The 18,069-nt window shown below is 47.8% G+C and overlaps 1 protein-coding gene across 2 annotated transcripts in view; it reads left to right on the top strand.

Moving 5' to 3' along the window:
- CD151 (CD151 molecule (Raph blood group)) overlaps positions 1-7,034 on the top strand; it is a 31,908-nt gene extending 24,874 nt beyond the window's left edge. Inside the window, exons 6-10 of one of the 2 annotated variants that reach the window (XM_054276093.1) lie at positions 741-761; positions 2,059-2,163; positions 3,012-3,167; positions 4,057-4,143; positions 4,891-7,034. In XM_054276093.1, the coding sequence (XP_054132068.1) occupies positions 741-761; positions 2,059-2,163; positions 3,012-3,167; positions 4,057-4,143; positions 4,891-4,950 (429 nt within the window). In that variant the 3' untranslated portion in view covers positions 4,951-7,034. The remainder of the gene's footprint in view (positions 1-740; positions 762-2,058; positions 2,164-3,011; positions 3,168-4,056; positions 4,144-4,890) is intronic. The other variant, XM_054276094.1, reaches the window with a different exon arrangement.
- The last annotated feature ends 11,035 nt before the right edge of the window (positions 7,035-18,069 follow it).

Here is an 18,069-nt window from a genome sequence, read left to right as displayed (position 1 = left end):
AGCAGCACAGCTGAGGGGCAGGAGACACAGGACAGGCTCCCAACAGCTGCAGGTCTGGCTTGGCACTTCTTGCTGTTGCTGAGAGCAGAGCTTAATTCATCACTTCACTTTCAAAGGGAGTTTAACCACCAAGGCACAAACTGCCTGCAAAAGTTGCTCTCATGTCTGGAAATTGATTGGAAGTGGCAAATTAGGATTGTTATCAAATGGCTGTCTGAAAAGCAGCTGAACATCCCATCTTGTTGACTTCACTGCCAGGACTCCTTGCCATTCCATTTTCTCTTGGACCTTCTACGCTTTGCCTTGGATGGGCGCTGGTGGTTTGCAAGGAGCCAAAGAACTGTACTGGCTCCTGCCAGGAGGGATCTGGGGTATGAATGTGAATATTTAACAGGAAAAGATCAATCCTGGCAGGCATGGCAGGAAGCCAGGACCTGTCCATCCATCTGTGCAAAGGCATGAGGTTCATATGTGACAATGGATGGAGAGGAGCTGATCCCCGGGTTGAAATAAGGGACAGCATATTCAGAACTGTAGCCTTGAGTGCTTTAGATCACTTGAGTGCATCTCTGATCAACAGCTGCACATCCCTTTGCCCTCTGGCTGATAAATCCTGCTTCTCTCTTGGTTGCAGGCTGCTTGCTCTGTTTGCCACTGGTTTTATTTCAGCCCTTGCTTTGGTGTCTAAGGCTTGCATGTGTGTGTCTAAACTGGTTCTTTATCTCTGTTCCATGCTGCAGTTCTTCCCCGTGAGCCCACAGGTAACTGCTTTTCTCCCAATTAATAATTCTGCCAATGGATTCTTCTCTTTATTTGCCTCTGCCTTCAGTTGCTGAACCTTTTCCTTTCTTTCTATTATGCTAAGTCCTTTGCATTTCCATAGAGCTTCCCAGCCCGAGATCTCAAAGCATTTTGCAAATATTAATGAATGATGCCTCATATCATCTCTGTGAGGTAGGTGTTGTCCCCATCTGACACCTGGGATTGGAGAAGGCAGTGTTTCAAAGGGAGAATAAACTCCAGACTGTATTTTGCACAGTTTAGTATAACCAGATGTTTGACCTCTCATTTACTACTTAGTATGTAGAATAAAAGGTATATAAAGAGGTTGCTCAGCTGTTTATTCCATTGACCCCATCTAAAATGCATGTTGGCATTGTGTATATTGGTTTACATAGGAAACTTGGAAGGAATTTCAAAGGTGTTGGACTAAAGCAATGTTGCTGCAAGAACCAGTATGCAAAAAAAAAAAAAAAAAAAAAAAAAAAAAGAAAAAAAGAAAGAGATGCAACCAGGATGACAAAAAAAGGATGTGGCTCTTTGGCACTTCTTGGCTGTCACCAAAGGGTGAGAAGGATTCAGCTAGATTAAAAGAGTCTCCATGGGAATAAGTGTTTGAATCCAATCACTTGAACATGCCAGTGGTTTGTAATTATGCTTTCAGAAATTCTGCTCTTGCAAAATCAGACTTTGTCTCTCTATTATCAAGAAAGGCCTTGCAGTGATTTTTGCAATCACACACTTAATTCCCTCCTGTGGCATCCTTTTTCAAGATGATACAAGAGCTGTTTGGTCTATGTGGCTTTAGTCCATCATGCCAAGGACTCTTGATTTCTTCCTGCTCCTGGACAGAGTGATTTGTATTTTTTACAAAAATAGAGTTTTTAGTATTTTTTACAGGCTTTGGAGGGAGAAGACTGCACATGGTCTCACAGGCATATTCATGTTTAAGCAGGCACTCTTTTGTATTCCCTTTCACTGCAGGCATGTCTTGGCAATCTTGCACATTCAAGGTGAGAAGCCATGTGGGATTGTGTAACACAGGTTGCAGTTTGATCCCAAAGCACCTCCCTGCAGTTATTAAAGCAGAGGTCTGATCTGTATTCATTTGGAAATAAGCCTGTCCAGTCCAGCCTTGGAGGATGATCTAGAAGGAAGCTGTAGCTTCCACTAGGTTCTCCATCCTCCTCTTGGGGCAAAAGCAATGGAATGTGTGCAGGGCTTTGGGTCATTCTGGGAATGAGTTTGCCTTGTGATCCCATTTGTCTCTCCATTCAGCTGAGCTTGGAGCTGAAACAAAATCTGAAGAACACCATGACCCAGAAGTACCGGAGAGAGGGAGAGGAGAGCGTGACCAGTGCAGTGGACAAACTGCAGCAGGAGGTGGGTGGCTCTGGGAGCAAAGAGAATTAATGCAACTTCAGGGCTTAAAACCAAGCACACAAAAGGCATCTCTTGACATCCAATCTGCAGGGTTTTTTTTCTGTAAGCTGAGTGTATGTTCTGATTCAAGACAAAATTGGGTGAAGTGCAAGGCCTGAGCCGTACAACTGGCAGAATTGCATGGTGTGATCACTGAATTGCATGACCAGTAGCACTGGGGAAATGATATCTGAACTGCTCCCAGTGAACTGGAGCTGCCAAGTCACTCTGACAGCTGCTTCTACTTTCCCAGTTCAAAGCTTTGGAGAAATTGCTGACATTTTTCATTAAGCTTTTCAGTACCCTAGAGAGCAAGATGTAATGAAAGAAGAACTCTTCTGCCACTGTTGCTTGCTGTGCCTGGCTCAGGGGTGGTTCAGGTTAGGGCTGCCACAGTTCTGACAGGTTTTCCCACAGAAAAGGCCCTTGTGCATAGGTATTTTCAAAGCATAGGGACTGCTCTTTGCATAGTGCCATAGCAGGTGCATTTGTGATGGTAACTGGTAATTAAACTTATCCTGTTGCCATCATTAACACGCAGTTATGAGCTGAGGCAGCTGCAGGTGCACTCTGGTTACAGTTTGTCCCAGCAGTAAACAAAAGTCACAGCTGCTGAAGGATGGATGAACTTGATATTTAAAGGGCCATTTGGGGAACTCCTAACACAAAAGTCACTGATAATTATAAAAAAAAACCCCAAACCCATGAAATAGCTAAAGGAGGGTGAAGCCCAGGGCTTGCTGTGGGAGGCTGGAGGAGAGAAAGGTTGCAGTGCTTGCAGGCTCAGCCTTTGCTGTGTGTGTGTGCAGTTCAAGTGCTGTGGGAGCAACAACTACACGGACTGGGCTGACAGCCTGTGGATCAGATCTCCAGAGGCCAGTGGGAGGAAGGTCCCAGACAGCTGCTGTAAGACCATCACTGACCTGTGTGGCAGAAGAGACCATCCTTCCAACATCTACAAGGAGGTGAGAGCAGAAGGGCTTCAGAGCCACCTGCCACAGAGTGTGTGAAGGAGGTGGGCAGGGAGTGATGGTGTTGGGTTATTACTGCAAACTGTCAGTAGGCTTCAAGGTCAGTAACATTGCTTGGAATGTAGAATTCACTTCTTTAGCTATGTGTTCAGCTCTGTAGACTGCTATTTAATATGTTGAAATAGAGGAAAATAATTATTTTTTTACATCAATTATGGGGGGAAGCAGGAAAGGTTGTTAGTTCTGATAAGTGATTTGGATGCAAGTCCTACATTTGGCACAGCTTCCTGTGGTTGGAATTACTCCATGAGGTGCAAATGAAGATACTTCTGGTCCTTGATTGACAGTTGCAAGGCAGAGTCAGACAGAGCCTGGCTTTCCAGGTTCATACCAAAACTCAATAACCAAACTGTAATAAATAGCAGTGGGAAGAATTTACTCTTAAAAGGCTTGAGTTATGTTAGGGTTGTTGGTTCTGGATGCACTTAGCAGCATTTCCTTGGCCTTTTGGCCTCACAGGAATAAACATCCCCTCCAGGCAGAAGCTAGGCAGTGAGTGAGTGAATCTTTCTCCACATACCTGAGAGAAGAATGACACTGTCTGTGATGTGGTCAGTTCTTCTACATTTCCCCTGCACTGCCAGCAGCCACCTTGGGTTTGTTCAGAGGTTCCTGAGCCAGCTGGTCCTGAGCAATACCAGGCATGATGCAGTTCACAGTTCACATCATCTGCTTAGCTTTTCCAGAGATATTGGGGGAAGAGATGGCTCACAGACACCACTTTTTATTAAAGTGCTGCTTTCAAGAGTTGCAAACATTGGATTAAAATGGAGAAGTGGTTAAAATGAAGCTGATTTTCCATGTCCCTCCTTTCACCCTGCAGAGTGGTTGCATTACCAAGCTGGAAAACTTCATTCAAGAGCATCTGAAAATTATCGGGGCAGTGGGCATCAGCATTGCTTGTGTGCAGGTAAAAAGGGCTGAGGGGAGTTTTGGGAGAAGTTGAAGGATCTCCTTAGCTGAGAGATGGAAATAAAGATGTTTTGCTGCTCTTCCCTGCCTGGCAAGAAGTTGCCAGGTACTTCGGGGACCCGAGGATTCACCAGTCCAAAGCAAAAGCCTTTGTGCCAGTCCGGTAGATTCCCTGCAGGTGCCTCATCCAGCAGGGCCGGGAAGGAGTTGTTCTCCGGGGCTGTGGGAGGCCATGGCTCGGCAGCTCGAGGAAGCCCTCCTGTGGCTGTGTCCCATAACTTCCTGCCCTGCAGCAGGGACCTTCCCTCCTGGGATCCTAAGGATTATCTCGAGTTATTCAGAACTTTTCCTTCAGCTGTGTCATGTTGAAGAACAGCCCTGTGGGTCTGATTTGCAAGAGGGTGACGAATGAAGGTGTAGAATGTGAATGTCTTGCACTCGCATTTTAAGAGGGGATGGCAGAGGATATTCTTTTTTCATGATGCAGATGTGTCTGGGAGTTCCTCATCTTCCCCTTTGTTCTGGCAAGCAGCCAAATTACACCCCAGGAAGCTGCTGGTGGTTAATTACAAGGATTAGCACAGATTGTTTTTTTCCTGCTGCTTATTGCAAGCTGGAGTGTGTTATCCCCAGGCAGGAGCTGGCTGACACTGGTGTGGGTCTGAACTGTTAATTTGCAAGTTGCTGACTGCACTGCATCCATTCTCTGGTTTTCACGTATTTCTTTCTTCCCTTTACACTGTAGATCTTCGGGATGATTTTCACCTGCTGCTTGTACAAGAGTTTAAAGTCAGAACCATATTAATAGCTGTGAGAGCTCTGTTGCTCCCCCTCTGCCACTTCCCTTAGCACCTGCCAAACCTGACCACTCTTCACCACCACCACCACCACCAAAGTGTCTGTAACTTGAGGACTGGGCTCTGCAATTGAATGCCTTTAGAACCATGCACTGCCTTACCTGCCCCTCTGGGGAAAGTCACCCTCACCTGCTGAGTACAAGGCAGCTGGGAGTTCAGCTGCTCCTCTTCAGTGTCAAGAAACAAAAAAGCTGTGGATCTTCTGCTAGAAGCTTTAGCACAACAGTCCCTTGATACAGCTACAAAGCAAGATTTATCCAAGGCCGTTTCCCTTGAGGCTTCTCCCGAGCCAACATGAAGCTATCAGGATGCTGTACAAGAATCATGGTTTGCTCTCCTGAGAAGTGGCCCACAGGCACTGACTGTGAGGACAGATGATGGTTCTGCACTGAGCTGGAGCCAGAGCTGAGCTTCTCATACATGGAAGATTTCTCTCTCTCCCTCCCTCCTCCCAAGTGTGCACCAATGCCCTAACACAGCAGTTCTCCACCAGAGAGGATGCCTGCCTGCTTACTGGGGGCAGGAGCTACGTGCCCAGCCGACTGGGAGCACAACTCGGGGCAGCTGAAATCTGGGTGTTACACTCACTTTGCCAAGATGATGTGGGTGCCTTAGGATTTCGCAGCAATTCTTCTTTCTCTTCCTTGAAGCCTCCTCCAACACAGTGCCATTAGGAGCCACAGGAGGCCTTTTGCTTCCCAGCAGTTCTGGAGCAAAGATGATGGACTGCCTTTTTGGGTCTAGTCTGTTTTATTGACTGGTTTCCAGCATGAGTGAGGACTCTTGTTTCCACCTCCCTATCCCCTGATGAGGTTTGGTGAAGAACTGGTCTTTTTGTGAGGCTGCCATATCTTGCTACCCCTTGGCCTGCTCAGTTAGTGGAAGTACCTTTTTCATCTGTTACATGTTGAGATGTTCCCTTGGTTTGATTTTTCTAACTAAAACCTCCAGGTTTACCTCCCTTGGCAGGAAATGGATATACACCAATGCTTTTCAGCTTCCAAATAGCTTGTTAATTAGCTGAGGGTTTTCTGACTTTATCTGGAAGCTCACTTTACTGGTTATTGCCAAGAAAGTCAGGAGAGTCAGTTCCAACCAGTTGCCCCAGTGTACTTGGTAAATTGGTAGTGCTGGCTTAGCTGTTTGCTGCTGAGGAATAGGTTTTAATTAAATATTGTCTCTGCACTGGGGTCCTGGATAGACACAGGACACAGACATTGCCATGGACTTGGTGCCAGCAGGATCATAGCCTGAATTCACAGGATCCTGTGTTCCTCCTGTCATGTTCCCTCCTTCCTGGTATGCCTGTTACACTCATGAAGCAGCAGAAAGGGGAGTTTGGTGTTTCTGAGCACTGAAGACAAGCTCAGACCTTCATAAGTAAATTTCTTCCCTCTTCTGGCCTTTTAGCAGTGCTGGCTGAGCCCCTGGCAGCAGACAGTCAACATAAGCAGAATCATCCAGACCAGTAAAAGGGTCTTGCAGCATCGTGGGGGTTTTGGTTCACAGAGCAGAAATCGTGGACTGGCACTAAAGGGTGACTTAAAATTCAGGGCAGGTCAATCTGAAACTCCTCCATTATCAGTCCTATGAAATAATCCTCAACTAATGCAGAAAGAGAGTGGAGGAACTGAGGTGTATCTTTGGTTCCACAACAGTAAGAAAGAGAGGAAAGAAATCTAAATTATTCTGTAATGATCTAAAGGAGAAATCGCTAAATTATTTCTTGTTTTATAGTAAAGTTCCTTAACAAGTATTGACTACTAACTAAGAGGAAAATATTGAGCATGTTGCTTGAAGCAATATTTCTGATTTCTTAAATATATCTTCATAGCTGCCTTTGCCCATTCCCTTCAAACACATTGTACAGGGTTGGGAGAGGCCAGGAAGAATGAGATATAAACAGTAAGTTGGCTTGTATCCACTGAGTTGTTTTATACTTTTTCTCTGTGTAACAATATTCATTGCTTTTGGTTTTTTTAACCCAGTTTAAGTTGCTGGCCAATAGAAAAATAAAGCTTAAGGCTCTGTACTGATTGTGTGTGGCACAACTGAAGGGCTGCCATGAGCCAGGTGAGTTCTCTGGTTTGCTCAGATCCTGCTGCTGAGGAGCCAGCTCCTCGAGAAGATGCATGGAGGGGCCAGGCAGGGAAAGAAGCTGGCGGGAGCCTGCTTCACATCCCTGCCCCTGCCAGCCTGGTTGTGATGTGGTGTGGGGTGCTGCAGGCTGCTCCCCCCTGAGAGCTCAGCGTGCAGAACCTCAGGGGTTGCTCAGGGTCACAGGGGTCATTGGACCCCTGGGAGGGGTTACTTGAGGGCATTTTAGGCTCTGATAATTGATGAAGGGGTCAAATGAGAACGCAGGGCTTAATTATTATGAGCTGGGGCCTAATGAGGAGGCGCAGTCTGGTGTAATGGATCAAAACCTGCCAGTGCAGTCCAGGGGAGCCCAAGGCCTCAGGGTCACCCAGTGGCCTGCAGTGTCACCCATCATTTGCCCTCTGTCCTGTCAGGGTAATGACAGGGGTGGTTATTAGCTTTATTAATATTTATTATTAATTAGTAGTATTAGTTTATTTTATTAGTTTGTTATCATCTCCTGTAAGCATTAGCATTTATAGTATTGCTATTAGCTATAATTACAAAAATTCTGCTGTTGGGATCTATTAAATTCTATTTACAATATTATGTTTTAGGATCCAGTAGTATAATCACCTATTGCAAACTAAAACTATGATTATTTATTAGAATGAATAGCAGATTTATTGCTATTGATAGTTGATAGTGTATTATTAGCTGCCACAGGGGTATAAACGTGTCCTGTTGGAATCTCCATGATTTGACCTGACCAGGGGCAGGTCAAGAAGCGGGAGCAGACCGGTGCCGTGTGCCACGGTGACCCTTGGGGACGCAGGGCCGGCGCCGCCCGGTGTCCCGCCGAGTGCCGGGAGTGCCGTGTGCCCCGCCGAGTGCCGGCGCTGCCCGGTGCCCGCAGGGCCAGCACTGCCCGGTGCCCCGCCGAGTGCCGGGAGTGCCGTGTGTCCCGCCGAGTGCCGGCGCTGCCCGGTGTCCGCAGGGTCAGCACTGCCCGGTGTCCCGCCGAGTGCCGGCGCTGCCCGGTGTCCGCAGGGTCAGCACTGCCCGGTGTCCCGCCGAGTGCCGGCGCTGCCTGTGCCCGCCGAGTGCCGGCGGTTCCGCCCCCGCAGTGCGGGCCGCGGCCGCGCGGTGGCGCTGGGCACACGGCGGTGTCCCGGCCCCATGAGGGAGCACAGGGAGCGGCGCCTCCCGGCCCGGCGGCGGGCCCGGCCCCGGGCTGCGGCACCGCGCTGCTCTCACGGGACAGGCCGACAGCCCCGCCTGGCCTGCGCCCGGCTCTGAGCGGAGATTTCTGCCAAAAACACCCGCAAGCGTGTTTGCCGTGCAGGGGACACACGGCCGGCCGGCTCGGGAGGGAGCCGGTGCCCCGCTGCGGGACTGCTGAGCATTCCTGGGATGCATTGGGTAAGACAGGAATGTGGCTGTGTACATTTATGAGATCTCTTCCCAAGCCCCGCTTCCAGGAGAAGTGAGTTGGAGGTGGAGCACAAACCGAGAAGGAAGGGCTGTCCTGGTCCCCTCTGTGTCCTTGGGAGTGCAGTGTGGCCACAGCCACCCTTTCCCATCCCCAGAGGGAAATTTCTACAATACTGTCCTGGGTGGTGTCTGGGACGTCTGGAGCTGTGTTTCTAAGCATGAAGCTATTGCTTTAAAGCAATTTCTCTTTCTCTTTGAAAGGGTTTCTGCAGTGTTGGTGATCAAGGTGCAGCTGCCATCCTGCAGCATCCCCACAGCTTCAGGTCTCCTGGGTGCTTCCCCCCTCTCTGGAGACAGGAGCACCGTTTCCCTTTGGACCTGGAGATTTCAGCTGTGCTAATTGTCCTTTGCAGCAGTTAGCTCAGCTCCTGGGCTGGCCATGTGGTCAGCACAATTTGCTCAGGAGCAAAGGGCAAAACAGCTGTAGCAGTAAGCAGTTTCTGCAAGGGTCCAGCTTTGGGCAGTCACTCTGTTCCTGCCGTTTCAAACAAGATGAGTATTTTATGCTCCCCTGCAAGGCTGCTTTTAACTCTCAACCAGTTCACAGACATGCCCTTTCTTCTCCTGCCATTTAACTGGGAGAATTTTCCCCCTAGGGAGGCCTTGGTGCCCCTTTCTTTTGCCATTTATGAAGCCTCCCTTCAGTGGTGATTGTAATGTCCTTGTTTTCCTGATGAACTGGGTCTGAGCACGGCTGCAGCAGTGGCTCAGAGGCTCAGGCACTGATACTCTCCTCCCTGGTGAGACAGGACAAATACAGCCTGCTTGGGAAATGGCAGAGGGGAATGCTCTCTCCTTTCCCAGCTGGCCACAGAGGCAAAAGGGAGCAGATTCATGTGGTGCCTTCAAAGATGACAAATTCCTTGTAGGGAGGGAGTGTAATGCTCTCAAACGAGCTGTAATCACATGAGCAGCACGGATGCTGATGCCTCCCCAAATGCATTCAGTGAGTCATTCCAAGTGCACCACTCTGGGGTTCTGAAGTCCTCTTAATGCTCTGCCAAGGAGGCTGCTCCTCCTGCGTGCCAGCATTAACAGAAATGAAACTGCATGGGCTGAGGCCATCAGGATCAGCAGCTTTCCCTCTTCTGATTACAGCTCCTCTCTGCAAAAATGAGCTGCTGAGAGTAAGGCATTTCCAGGCTTCATGTTTCTGTGTAGTGAACTGTGTGGCTGACAAGAGCAGAGCAGTTTTACCCACCCAGAGTGTAGGGACAGCCCCGTGCCCTGGCAGGGCCTGATCCTGCCACCGGCTGCTCTCTCCCAGCACTGGGACAGCAGCAGCCAACCCTGCGCCCCTGCAGTCCCAGATGTGACTTTGATGGCTGTCACATGTGTCCCTGGCAGCCATGGGGGGGTCACACTGAGCCCCTTGCACCCCTGGGGTCAGAGGCAACCAAAGCAGGCATTGACACTGGGGTGCAGAGGGGTGGGGGATGATGCTTTTATAGCTCTGGCCTTATGTGTGTGTATGTACACCTCTGGATCTCCTGCCATGCTGGAGGATTTCCACTGCCCACAGAAAAACCCTTACAGGTGAGGTTTGTATTTCTTACTTTGCTCAGAAAGGCTGGAGCCCCTTTATCCCAGAAGTCTGACACCAGAAAAATGTGTTTGATCCTTCCAGACTCATCGTTGCCCTTTCCCTCCTCCCGAGTTCCTTCCTGTTTAATAACCTTTTTACCCTCCCAAGCAGTCTTTACTGGCTAGTTGCTTTCCCATGTTGTTTTACATGCTTTGATTCTTTGCTGCCCATTTTGGGATGCAAAATTAAGCAATGATGACCTGAAATGTGAGGCACCAGGCTCAGGTTTTGGACTTCAGCTGCTGCCTTCACTCCTGGAAGATGTCAGCTTAGTTTCCTCCAGACTGAAATAACAGGTAATCTCACTACAAAATGACATCTGTAGGCATGTTCCTCTACACCCAGCTCTTGTGGTTCTTCTCTTGCATGTTATTCCTCTGTTATATACTGAGCACCATCAGGACCTATTTTATATTCACCTAAATTAAATCTTGTCCCATTTAAATGTTCCCAACTGTCTAAGACATCCCAGGCTAATTCACATTTTGTCCTTGTGTTTTCCATCTGTCTTCCATCATTGTTCCACAAACATGATCAACATTATAATTTATTTCCTTTTCCTCCTTCCTCCCTCTCCCACCGCCCTTTTCCAGGTTTTTAATAGCAGCCAGTTAAAGGCTGATGTGCTCTTTCCTCTGCTGAATGCCTCGTGCTCTGTGGAGGGGCTCATGAATGATTCAGTTGTTTAGGCTCTAGCTGGCAGTCCTGGCAGGATTACTCAAAAGAAACATTTGAGGTTTGTCTACAGTTCCAGATTGAAAAATCCTGAACCCTAAAACAGGGAGCAGAGCCCTACATCATGAAACAGTGAAGAAGGTTGCATATGTATTAAATACATTTTTCACATATATTTTCCAGTTCACTTACCACAGGTAATGTGACAGGATCAGGCTATTAAAATCATAGTTACAACAAATGTGGGCTCTTGGCCCCCTTTACACCAAAAAACCAACTCTGCCTTCAGGGAGTGAACTGAATTTAAACAGACGTGGGCGATGAGAGGCAGCATTTCCCAAGCAGAGCAGTGCGTTGGTGGGGATGTGGCTACGGCTCTGACTGGAATGCAGGAGTTGTGTCCCCTCTCTGCCTGGATGCTTGAGGACACCTCTTGTACCAGGGTTTTGGCAGAGCTCATGACCTCTTTGGTGAGATGAGCAGCTCAGATTGTGCTGGTGCTGGGTGGGAATGGCAGAGCAGACAGCAGTGCAGTAAATGTTCATCCTGCACCTCCTGAGTGAGAGCTGAGCTCCTTCTCACCTTTGAGCCCCCCACCATGGCCTGCTCAGCACGATGGACAAATGAATTCCTAGCAGTTTTTTCCTTTTCCTTGTCATCTTAGATTGAAAACTTCCTTTTAGTGCCTGTTCAAGCTGTGCCAAGCTCCACAGAGTCCCAGCTGTAACTGCACCTCTTCAGCTCTGCCTGTAATGTAAGTAACAATAAAAATACATCTTCTAAGGAGTTATGACCCCACAAAACTGCTGAACTCTGGTGACACTCCTCTTCTAAAACCATTCTGGTTTAGAATCACTCATTTTTTCTGGTTTCACATAGCCTGGAGCTCAGAGTAAACTTGATTCTCTTCTTGCAGGCTGAGGATTCTGGAATGTGGATGCAAATAGCTTCTGCTCTCCATGCACTGCTGCTCTTTTTTCACTGCTTTAGGATTCAGAGTCTTTCTCAGAGACAGGGTCCAAGGATGCTGCTCGTCTCCCTGGGGAGGACCAGGTGCTGCCAGCCTGTGGGTTAACTGGCAGCAGGAACTAAGCTGGAGCAGAGAGGGAGTTTGGGGAGAGGGAGCCAGTTCCTGTTTCACCTGCTTTGAGCCAGTTCAGGGGAACAAGTTCACTGTTCTGGTCCAGTTTTTAATACCACTTTTCCCCAGGAACAGGTCTTGGAGGAGGCAGCAAGCCACAGCCCCCTCAGGTGCTCCCACCTGCCCCACACACAGACCCTGCAGGTAGGGGCAGCCTGGCTGACATCACCCTCTGGGCAGGGGTCAGGAGCAATGGGCTGTAATTAAAGCAATTATGGTTTTAATAAGGCATAATTGATCTAATGGCTTTTTTTTTCCAGTCTACATCCTGGATAACCTAAAAACCAATCTCTGAGCTTGTTTTTGGGGCTTGTAGGAGGCAAACGTTCACCCCTTGTTTCCTCCTAATTAATTCTGTCTCCAGTCCCACTAGAGGTGGCAGGAGATGCCCCTGGTTTCTCTTAATGAAGTCAGTTGGTGCCTGAGGCTTATTTAAAGGCTTGAAGCTACTTCCCAGCATCTCTTTGCAGGACTGGGTCTTCCCTTCTGCTTCTCTAGTCCAGGAGAGGGGCTCTGGCACCAACCATGTGGTGGCAGGTGGGGAACCGCCATCCTTCCCTTGGGCCAGCCTGCAGGACGAGCTCTGTGCTGAGAGAGGCCGGGAAGCCTCTGGGCTCAATCTGGGGTTCCTGTTTGCAGCACTGGCAGAGCTGAGGCTGGGGAATCACCTGCCAGTGAGGTCAGCCCCAGACCTGGTGCTCCCAGCTCTTGAGTTCTGTGTGGTGGCCCAGATCTTGGTGGGAATGCTTCTTCCCACTGGCAAGCTGGCGGCAGCCCCTTCTCCCTCAGGCCTCCTTGCAGCAGCTGCAGGGGCAGCTTGGTGGTGACCCTCTGGAAGGGGCATCTGCCAGAGGCTGGGGATGAGCAGCAGAGGCAGGAGCAGGCACGTGGCACCTGGCCCAGCACCCCATCCCTGAGCTGTCCCTGATGGTTGCTGAGGAGCACCGCAGCCGCACTCGCCTGCCCTCACAGGCAGCTCCCAAAAGCATCTCAGCTCTTTCTACACATCCAGCCCCAGTCATCTGGTGGGATTAAATCCAGCCTCTATTACATCTGCCTAAAAGTTTCCTGGGGACCTGGGGCTCAGCTGCTCCCTGGAGTAGCATCTCATGGTGTCTCAGTAACTCAGGTACCAACATGACTTTAATACAACTTTTTAAAGTATGCATTTGTATCTTGTAAGCCCTTGAGTACAGCAGAGTCCCTTTTATATTGAAATTCAGGATTCTCAATAACATTTTATTATGAGGATTGCTATTTTTGGAATTGCTGTTACTCTGTTATGAGCAAGGCACCTAACATCCTTCAATATGAAATCATTAAGGGCACAGCAGAGTTCATTACAGGGGCATTTCTCTGGATTAAGAACAAATCAATACCACACACTAATATCACAGCCTGCTACCTGACTTTGGTTGCAAATAGCACATCCAGAGGCAGATGCTCTTCTTTTGGCCTCTTGTGCTCTTCTTCCAATATCTTACTTACTGTTTTCCCCCAAGCTGTTGTGATGGATTTATAAGCAAACAAAATCCAAAGGTTGTTTTTTCTTGAGCTACCTGAATATTGTAGCTTTTAAAATAAAGAAGAAAGAAATAACCAGCTTAAGTTTGTGATATTGCAATAACCTCATATGCAATATGATTTCCCTGCTTCTGGAACTTGGCTGAGGGAGCTGAGGTTGTTTTGCCTGGAGAAAAGGAGCCTCAGGGGTGATCCTAACACTCTCCACAACTGCCTGGCAGGAGGAGGTAGCCAGGTAGGGGTTGGTCTCTTCTCCCAGGCAACCAGCAACAGGACAAGAGGACACAGTCTAAAGCTGTGCCAGGGGAGATTCAGGTTGGATAAAGGGAGGAATTTCTTCACAGAAGGTGATAGACACTGGATTGGGCTGCCCAGGAAGGTGGTGGAGTCACTGTCCCTGGAGGTGCTGAAGGAAAGGCTGGATGTTGCCCTCAGTGCCACGATCCTGTTGACATGGGGTGTTCAGTCACAGGCTGGACTTCATCCTCCTCACAGGTACTCCAACCTCATTGATTCTGTGAACCCCCTGGATGTACAGAAGGGAGTGAAAACCTGAAGTTCTCTCTGGTTATGTTTAGCTGATACCATTGAGAGTTTAGAATACATTTCAGATGGTTTGAGTTAGGAATGCGCCTGCAGGAGGTGGGATGGGAGGGAAAAGGGATGATAATTTATAAGAAGTCTCCAATAGAAGGAAGAACTCTGCTGTCCAGGTATCCCCTGGAGAATTTCCTTCTTTTGTGGAGATGTGCCCTGGTTGAGATGTGGAAGCAGTAGGAGTTTCTTGGCCTCCTGGGCATGCTGCCCTGGCTGGGGGCAAGGGGGTGGGGTAAACACCAGTGTTGTGGTGAGTCTGGCCCCAGCCATCATGAAGGGCCTTCAATCAGGCACTGCATGACCACCTTGGTCCTGGGAGGAGGCTCCAGCTTTGTTCTGGACAGCACAGATCCCAGTCCTGGACCTGTCCCAAAGCAAGTTTGCCCATTGGTGGTTTGAGATGAAGGCAGGCTAAAAGGGGTTTAACTGGGGGATGCCAGGCTGGCAGGAATCACTAGCTGCCCTGGCTGTTGCTCAAACACCAGGAACCATCTCCCAAGATGTCTCTGGCTGTAGCTGAAATGGGAGTTTGTCCATGGTGCTGCTCCCAGCTCCTTCAGCACCACATCCATTTGGTTCAGTAGCAGCTCAGGTCGCTGACATGAAAGCTGCCACAGCCAATGGCATCTGCTTCTCTTTATTTATTAGAAGCAATTTTTCATCAGTGGAATTTAATTATTAGTATTTTGCTTTTAAAAACATCGCTTAATGGAGGAAAGCAGCCATTTGTCTAGGCTGCATTTAATGCTGAGTGGATCCAAAGGGGCTTTTCTTTAAGCTGTTTTGACAATAATATTAAAAAAACCCTGAAGTTGGTGAAGTGTGGAGCTGTAGGCCATCTCTGTAATGATCTGAAGCACTCAAGCCCTTTTTAACTTAATGCTTTCATTTACTAGCTCATTCCTGGAGGAAGACCTCCTAGTCAAACTGCTATTGCTTTTTAAAAAACCTAAAGTTAGTAATTGCTTCAGCTGCACATCTCATTACAAGGAAAGGCCTACAGCCTAGAGCAGCACACATCTGATTTTTGTTTTTAAACTTTCTGAGGGAATTTCAGCAAAACCTCTTGTTATACCTCCAGCCCAAGCGTTAGCTATTGCATTGCTGCCTGTACATTTATAAACTCAACTGTAAGAGTTCTGAATTCCCACTCTCTGTGGAAATGGGAGGCTGGAGGGCTTGGCTGTACCTGTTGTGGTGTTGGGGAGGAGCTGGGCAGAGCCCATCAGCTGGTGGGCAGGGGCTGCTCAGTGCTGGGAGGAGCACATCCCCTTTCATCAGGGCAGCCTTTGGCCCTGCATAGGGGCCACTGCTCTGACTACTCTCTACCCCCTTGTTCCATAAAGTGCATGTTTCTCTCTTCTCCCTCCTATCACTGCCTGGGAAGGAGCACACTTTCACACACACTGCTGGAAGGAAGACTTCGTTAAAAAGGAAAAAAAGAAGGAGGGAGGCACTTTAAGGCAGCTTTCAGTAAACAGCTGGGGATAATTGGGCATTAGCTGTGTTCTTATAAACCTTCTGGATTGCTGGGTACAGTGAAGCTGCTGATTTCTAAATTGCTGCAAAAGCTCAGGGCAGCAGCTTTCCATCAGCAGTGGGCTCTGCTTAGTGTCAAAAAGTGATTTTTAAAAATCTAATTAAAAATATTCCATTAGGATTTGAGAATATATTATAGGGGGTGCTGATAAGGATGCAAGAAGACACCAGGGGTTGGGTGAGGTTAGGCTACTCCTCGTTGCTCATCTCTGATGGTTTCTGAAGAGTGGGATGTGCCATCCCAGAGGTTCTGAAAGGGAAACTGAGGCATTGCACTGGTTGCCCAAGGCTCACATTAACTAGGCCGTATGTTCTTGTCAAAGCCTGTCCCTGAGCACACACCATGAGCTAAAGCCTTTTTCTGTCTTTGAAAGACATAAAGACATGAACAATGATGTTACACGGAGATGGGCAAAGGGAGCCTCTGCTGCTGCTGTGGACCAGCCTGGAGAATGCAAAGAGAGTGGAATAGGATGGACCCAAAGTACTTCAGGAAAGATTCCCAATGAGCTTCATGCACTTGGAATGAGTCTCTGGAGAGATGTTGGCAAGGAAAGTGACATTTAGGTAATCTCTGAGGAAATTCAAAGCTTGTAGATACTGCTGTGGTGAGCCACTAGAAAATGTAGAAAGCAGCAGCTCATGAAAGGTCAGTATCTAAAAGTGGGTGCTGAGCACAGCTGTCCTACTCCTGGCACTGATTTATTTAAACTTACTTAATTTCCTGGAGTTCTCCAAGTAGACTTGCTTTTAAAAGAAGGAGATCTGATTTCCAAAGAGACAGTTTTCAGTATTTATTCCTCCTAGCTCTAAATCCAGCCTGTGGGATGGGCAGTGTGTTATTTCAAAATCATGGTGCCCACAGAAAGGCTTGACCACAGCTTTTTCCACTTGCTTTGTTAACTGCCAGGCATCTTGAGCTCCCTAAAGTCTGTGGGCTTTTAGCTTTTTGTCAGCTGTTCTATGCCTTTCTTTGATCTTTAGTTGTTCATCTTCTAAAGAGCAGGGAATAATGAACCCATTTTATTAAAACACTTGCATCGTATTTGGGAGGGATAAAGAAAGGCTTTCCTGCATGAATTTTCTGGCTTGGCTGTTACAAGACTCAGTGTTAAACACAGGAGCAGGTGTATCCTGAGAGTAATTATGGGGAAACCTGTGTGGTGCTTGGGCTCACGTGGCTTCACCCTTGCTACCTGTGCCCTACAGCACAAGGGAAGGTGGAGCTACCACAAAGGATGACTGACAGTCTGGAAATGTGTCTCTGTGGAGAAGGAGAAATTGGATTAGGGGTGCAAACCCTAACATTTTCTGCATGACTTGGCTCCACATTCCCTATATGTTTTTGGAAGGGAGTGTGAAGGAGAAAGCAATGAGGGTTTAAAAAAGACTTACTCCCATGTGAATATTGTGCTGCTTCCAAACACCAGCCTGAAGAAAAGCCTTGCAGCTGCCCCTCAGTGGCAGGAGTCACTGCAGCCAAAGGTAACTTCTTACCTTTTATTTTCCTCTATGGCCTTATGTACTAGAGGTGCACATGGTTGAAGTCTGCAGCAAGATCTGAAAGCTCTTTGAGTGCCTAATGCTTGGGCACCTCAAACAGCTTTTCTTAGCAGAATTTAACAAAATGAATTAATCCTGGACACCTGAGTGGTGTAGGGCACCACAGGTTCCCAGGTCATTTTAAGTCACACTGAAGTTAATGAAAATACTCCAACAGACTTCAGTGGGCCACACATCAAACCATCCAGCATGGCAGAGCCAAAGGCTTGGCCACATGCTCCCTGTCCTGGGTTTTCAGACATCTTTATTGTGCTGTCCCCACTGAGCAATTAAAAACGCTTTCTCACTGGCTGGAGAAACTGAATAAAAATTGGGGCTGAAAGCAAAGCCACAATGTAAATCGTGGTGCAAATGCACTGAAGGGGAAAGCAAATCTATGTTCATATTCTGGGCAGTCAGAGCCAGGTGAAAGCAACATTGTCTTGGAGATGTCTCAATTGAGAAGTTTCAGTAATAAGAAAATCTTGCTGGCTAATTGAGCTCAAGTGGATGTACATGGGTCTGCTCTGAGAAGGGTTAAAGTAGACATGCTATTTTCTTTCCAGGATCCATACTGAAGTTAGAAACTATTTGGAATTACACTGATTCTAGAGGAAAATAAGCTATTTGGTTCTGGTTTTGTTTGCTCCTTTTTTTGTCAGGGTAAGGATTGATTTTTCTTCTAGGGCCATTTGCAGGGAAAGAGGTAGCTCCTGTTCTGGATTCTCACAGATTATTATCAGTGAAATATAGCTTTGTAGCCACAGGGCTAGTTAGACATCTTGATGGAAATACACTGTTATGAGAGTCTGTGTAATGGTTTTAATCAGGATTTTGAGAGTTTTCATATTTCTTCATATAGACAAGAAACATATACAAGAAGTCAGACTT

The sequence above is a fragment of the Melozone crissalis genome, unplaced genomic scaffold, assembly GCF_028551555.1.
Source record: "Melozone crissalis strain CALT ecotype California unplaced genomic scaffold, PUWL_Pcris_2 ptg000018l_1, whole genome shotgun sequence".
NCBI classification, from domain to species: Eukaryota; Metazoa; Chordata; class Aves; order Passeriformes; family Passerellidae; genus Melozone; species Melozone crissalis.
The sequence above is the reverse complement of the archived record's forward strand: the minus strand, read 5'-3'. Positions and strand labels throughout refer to the sequence as shown.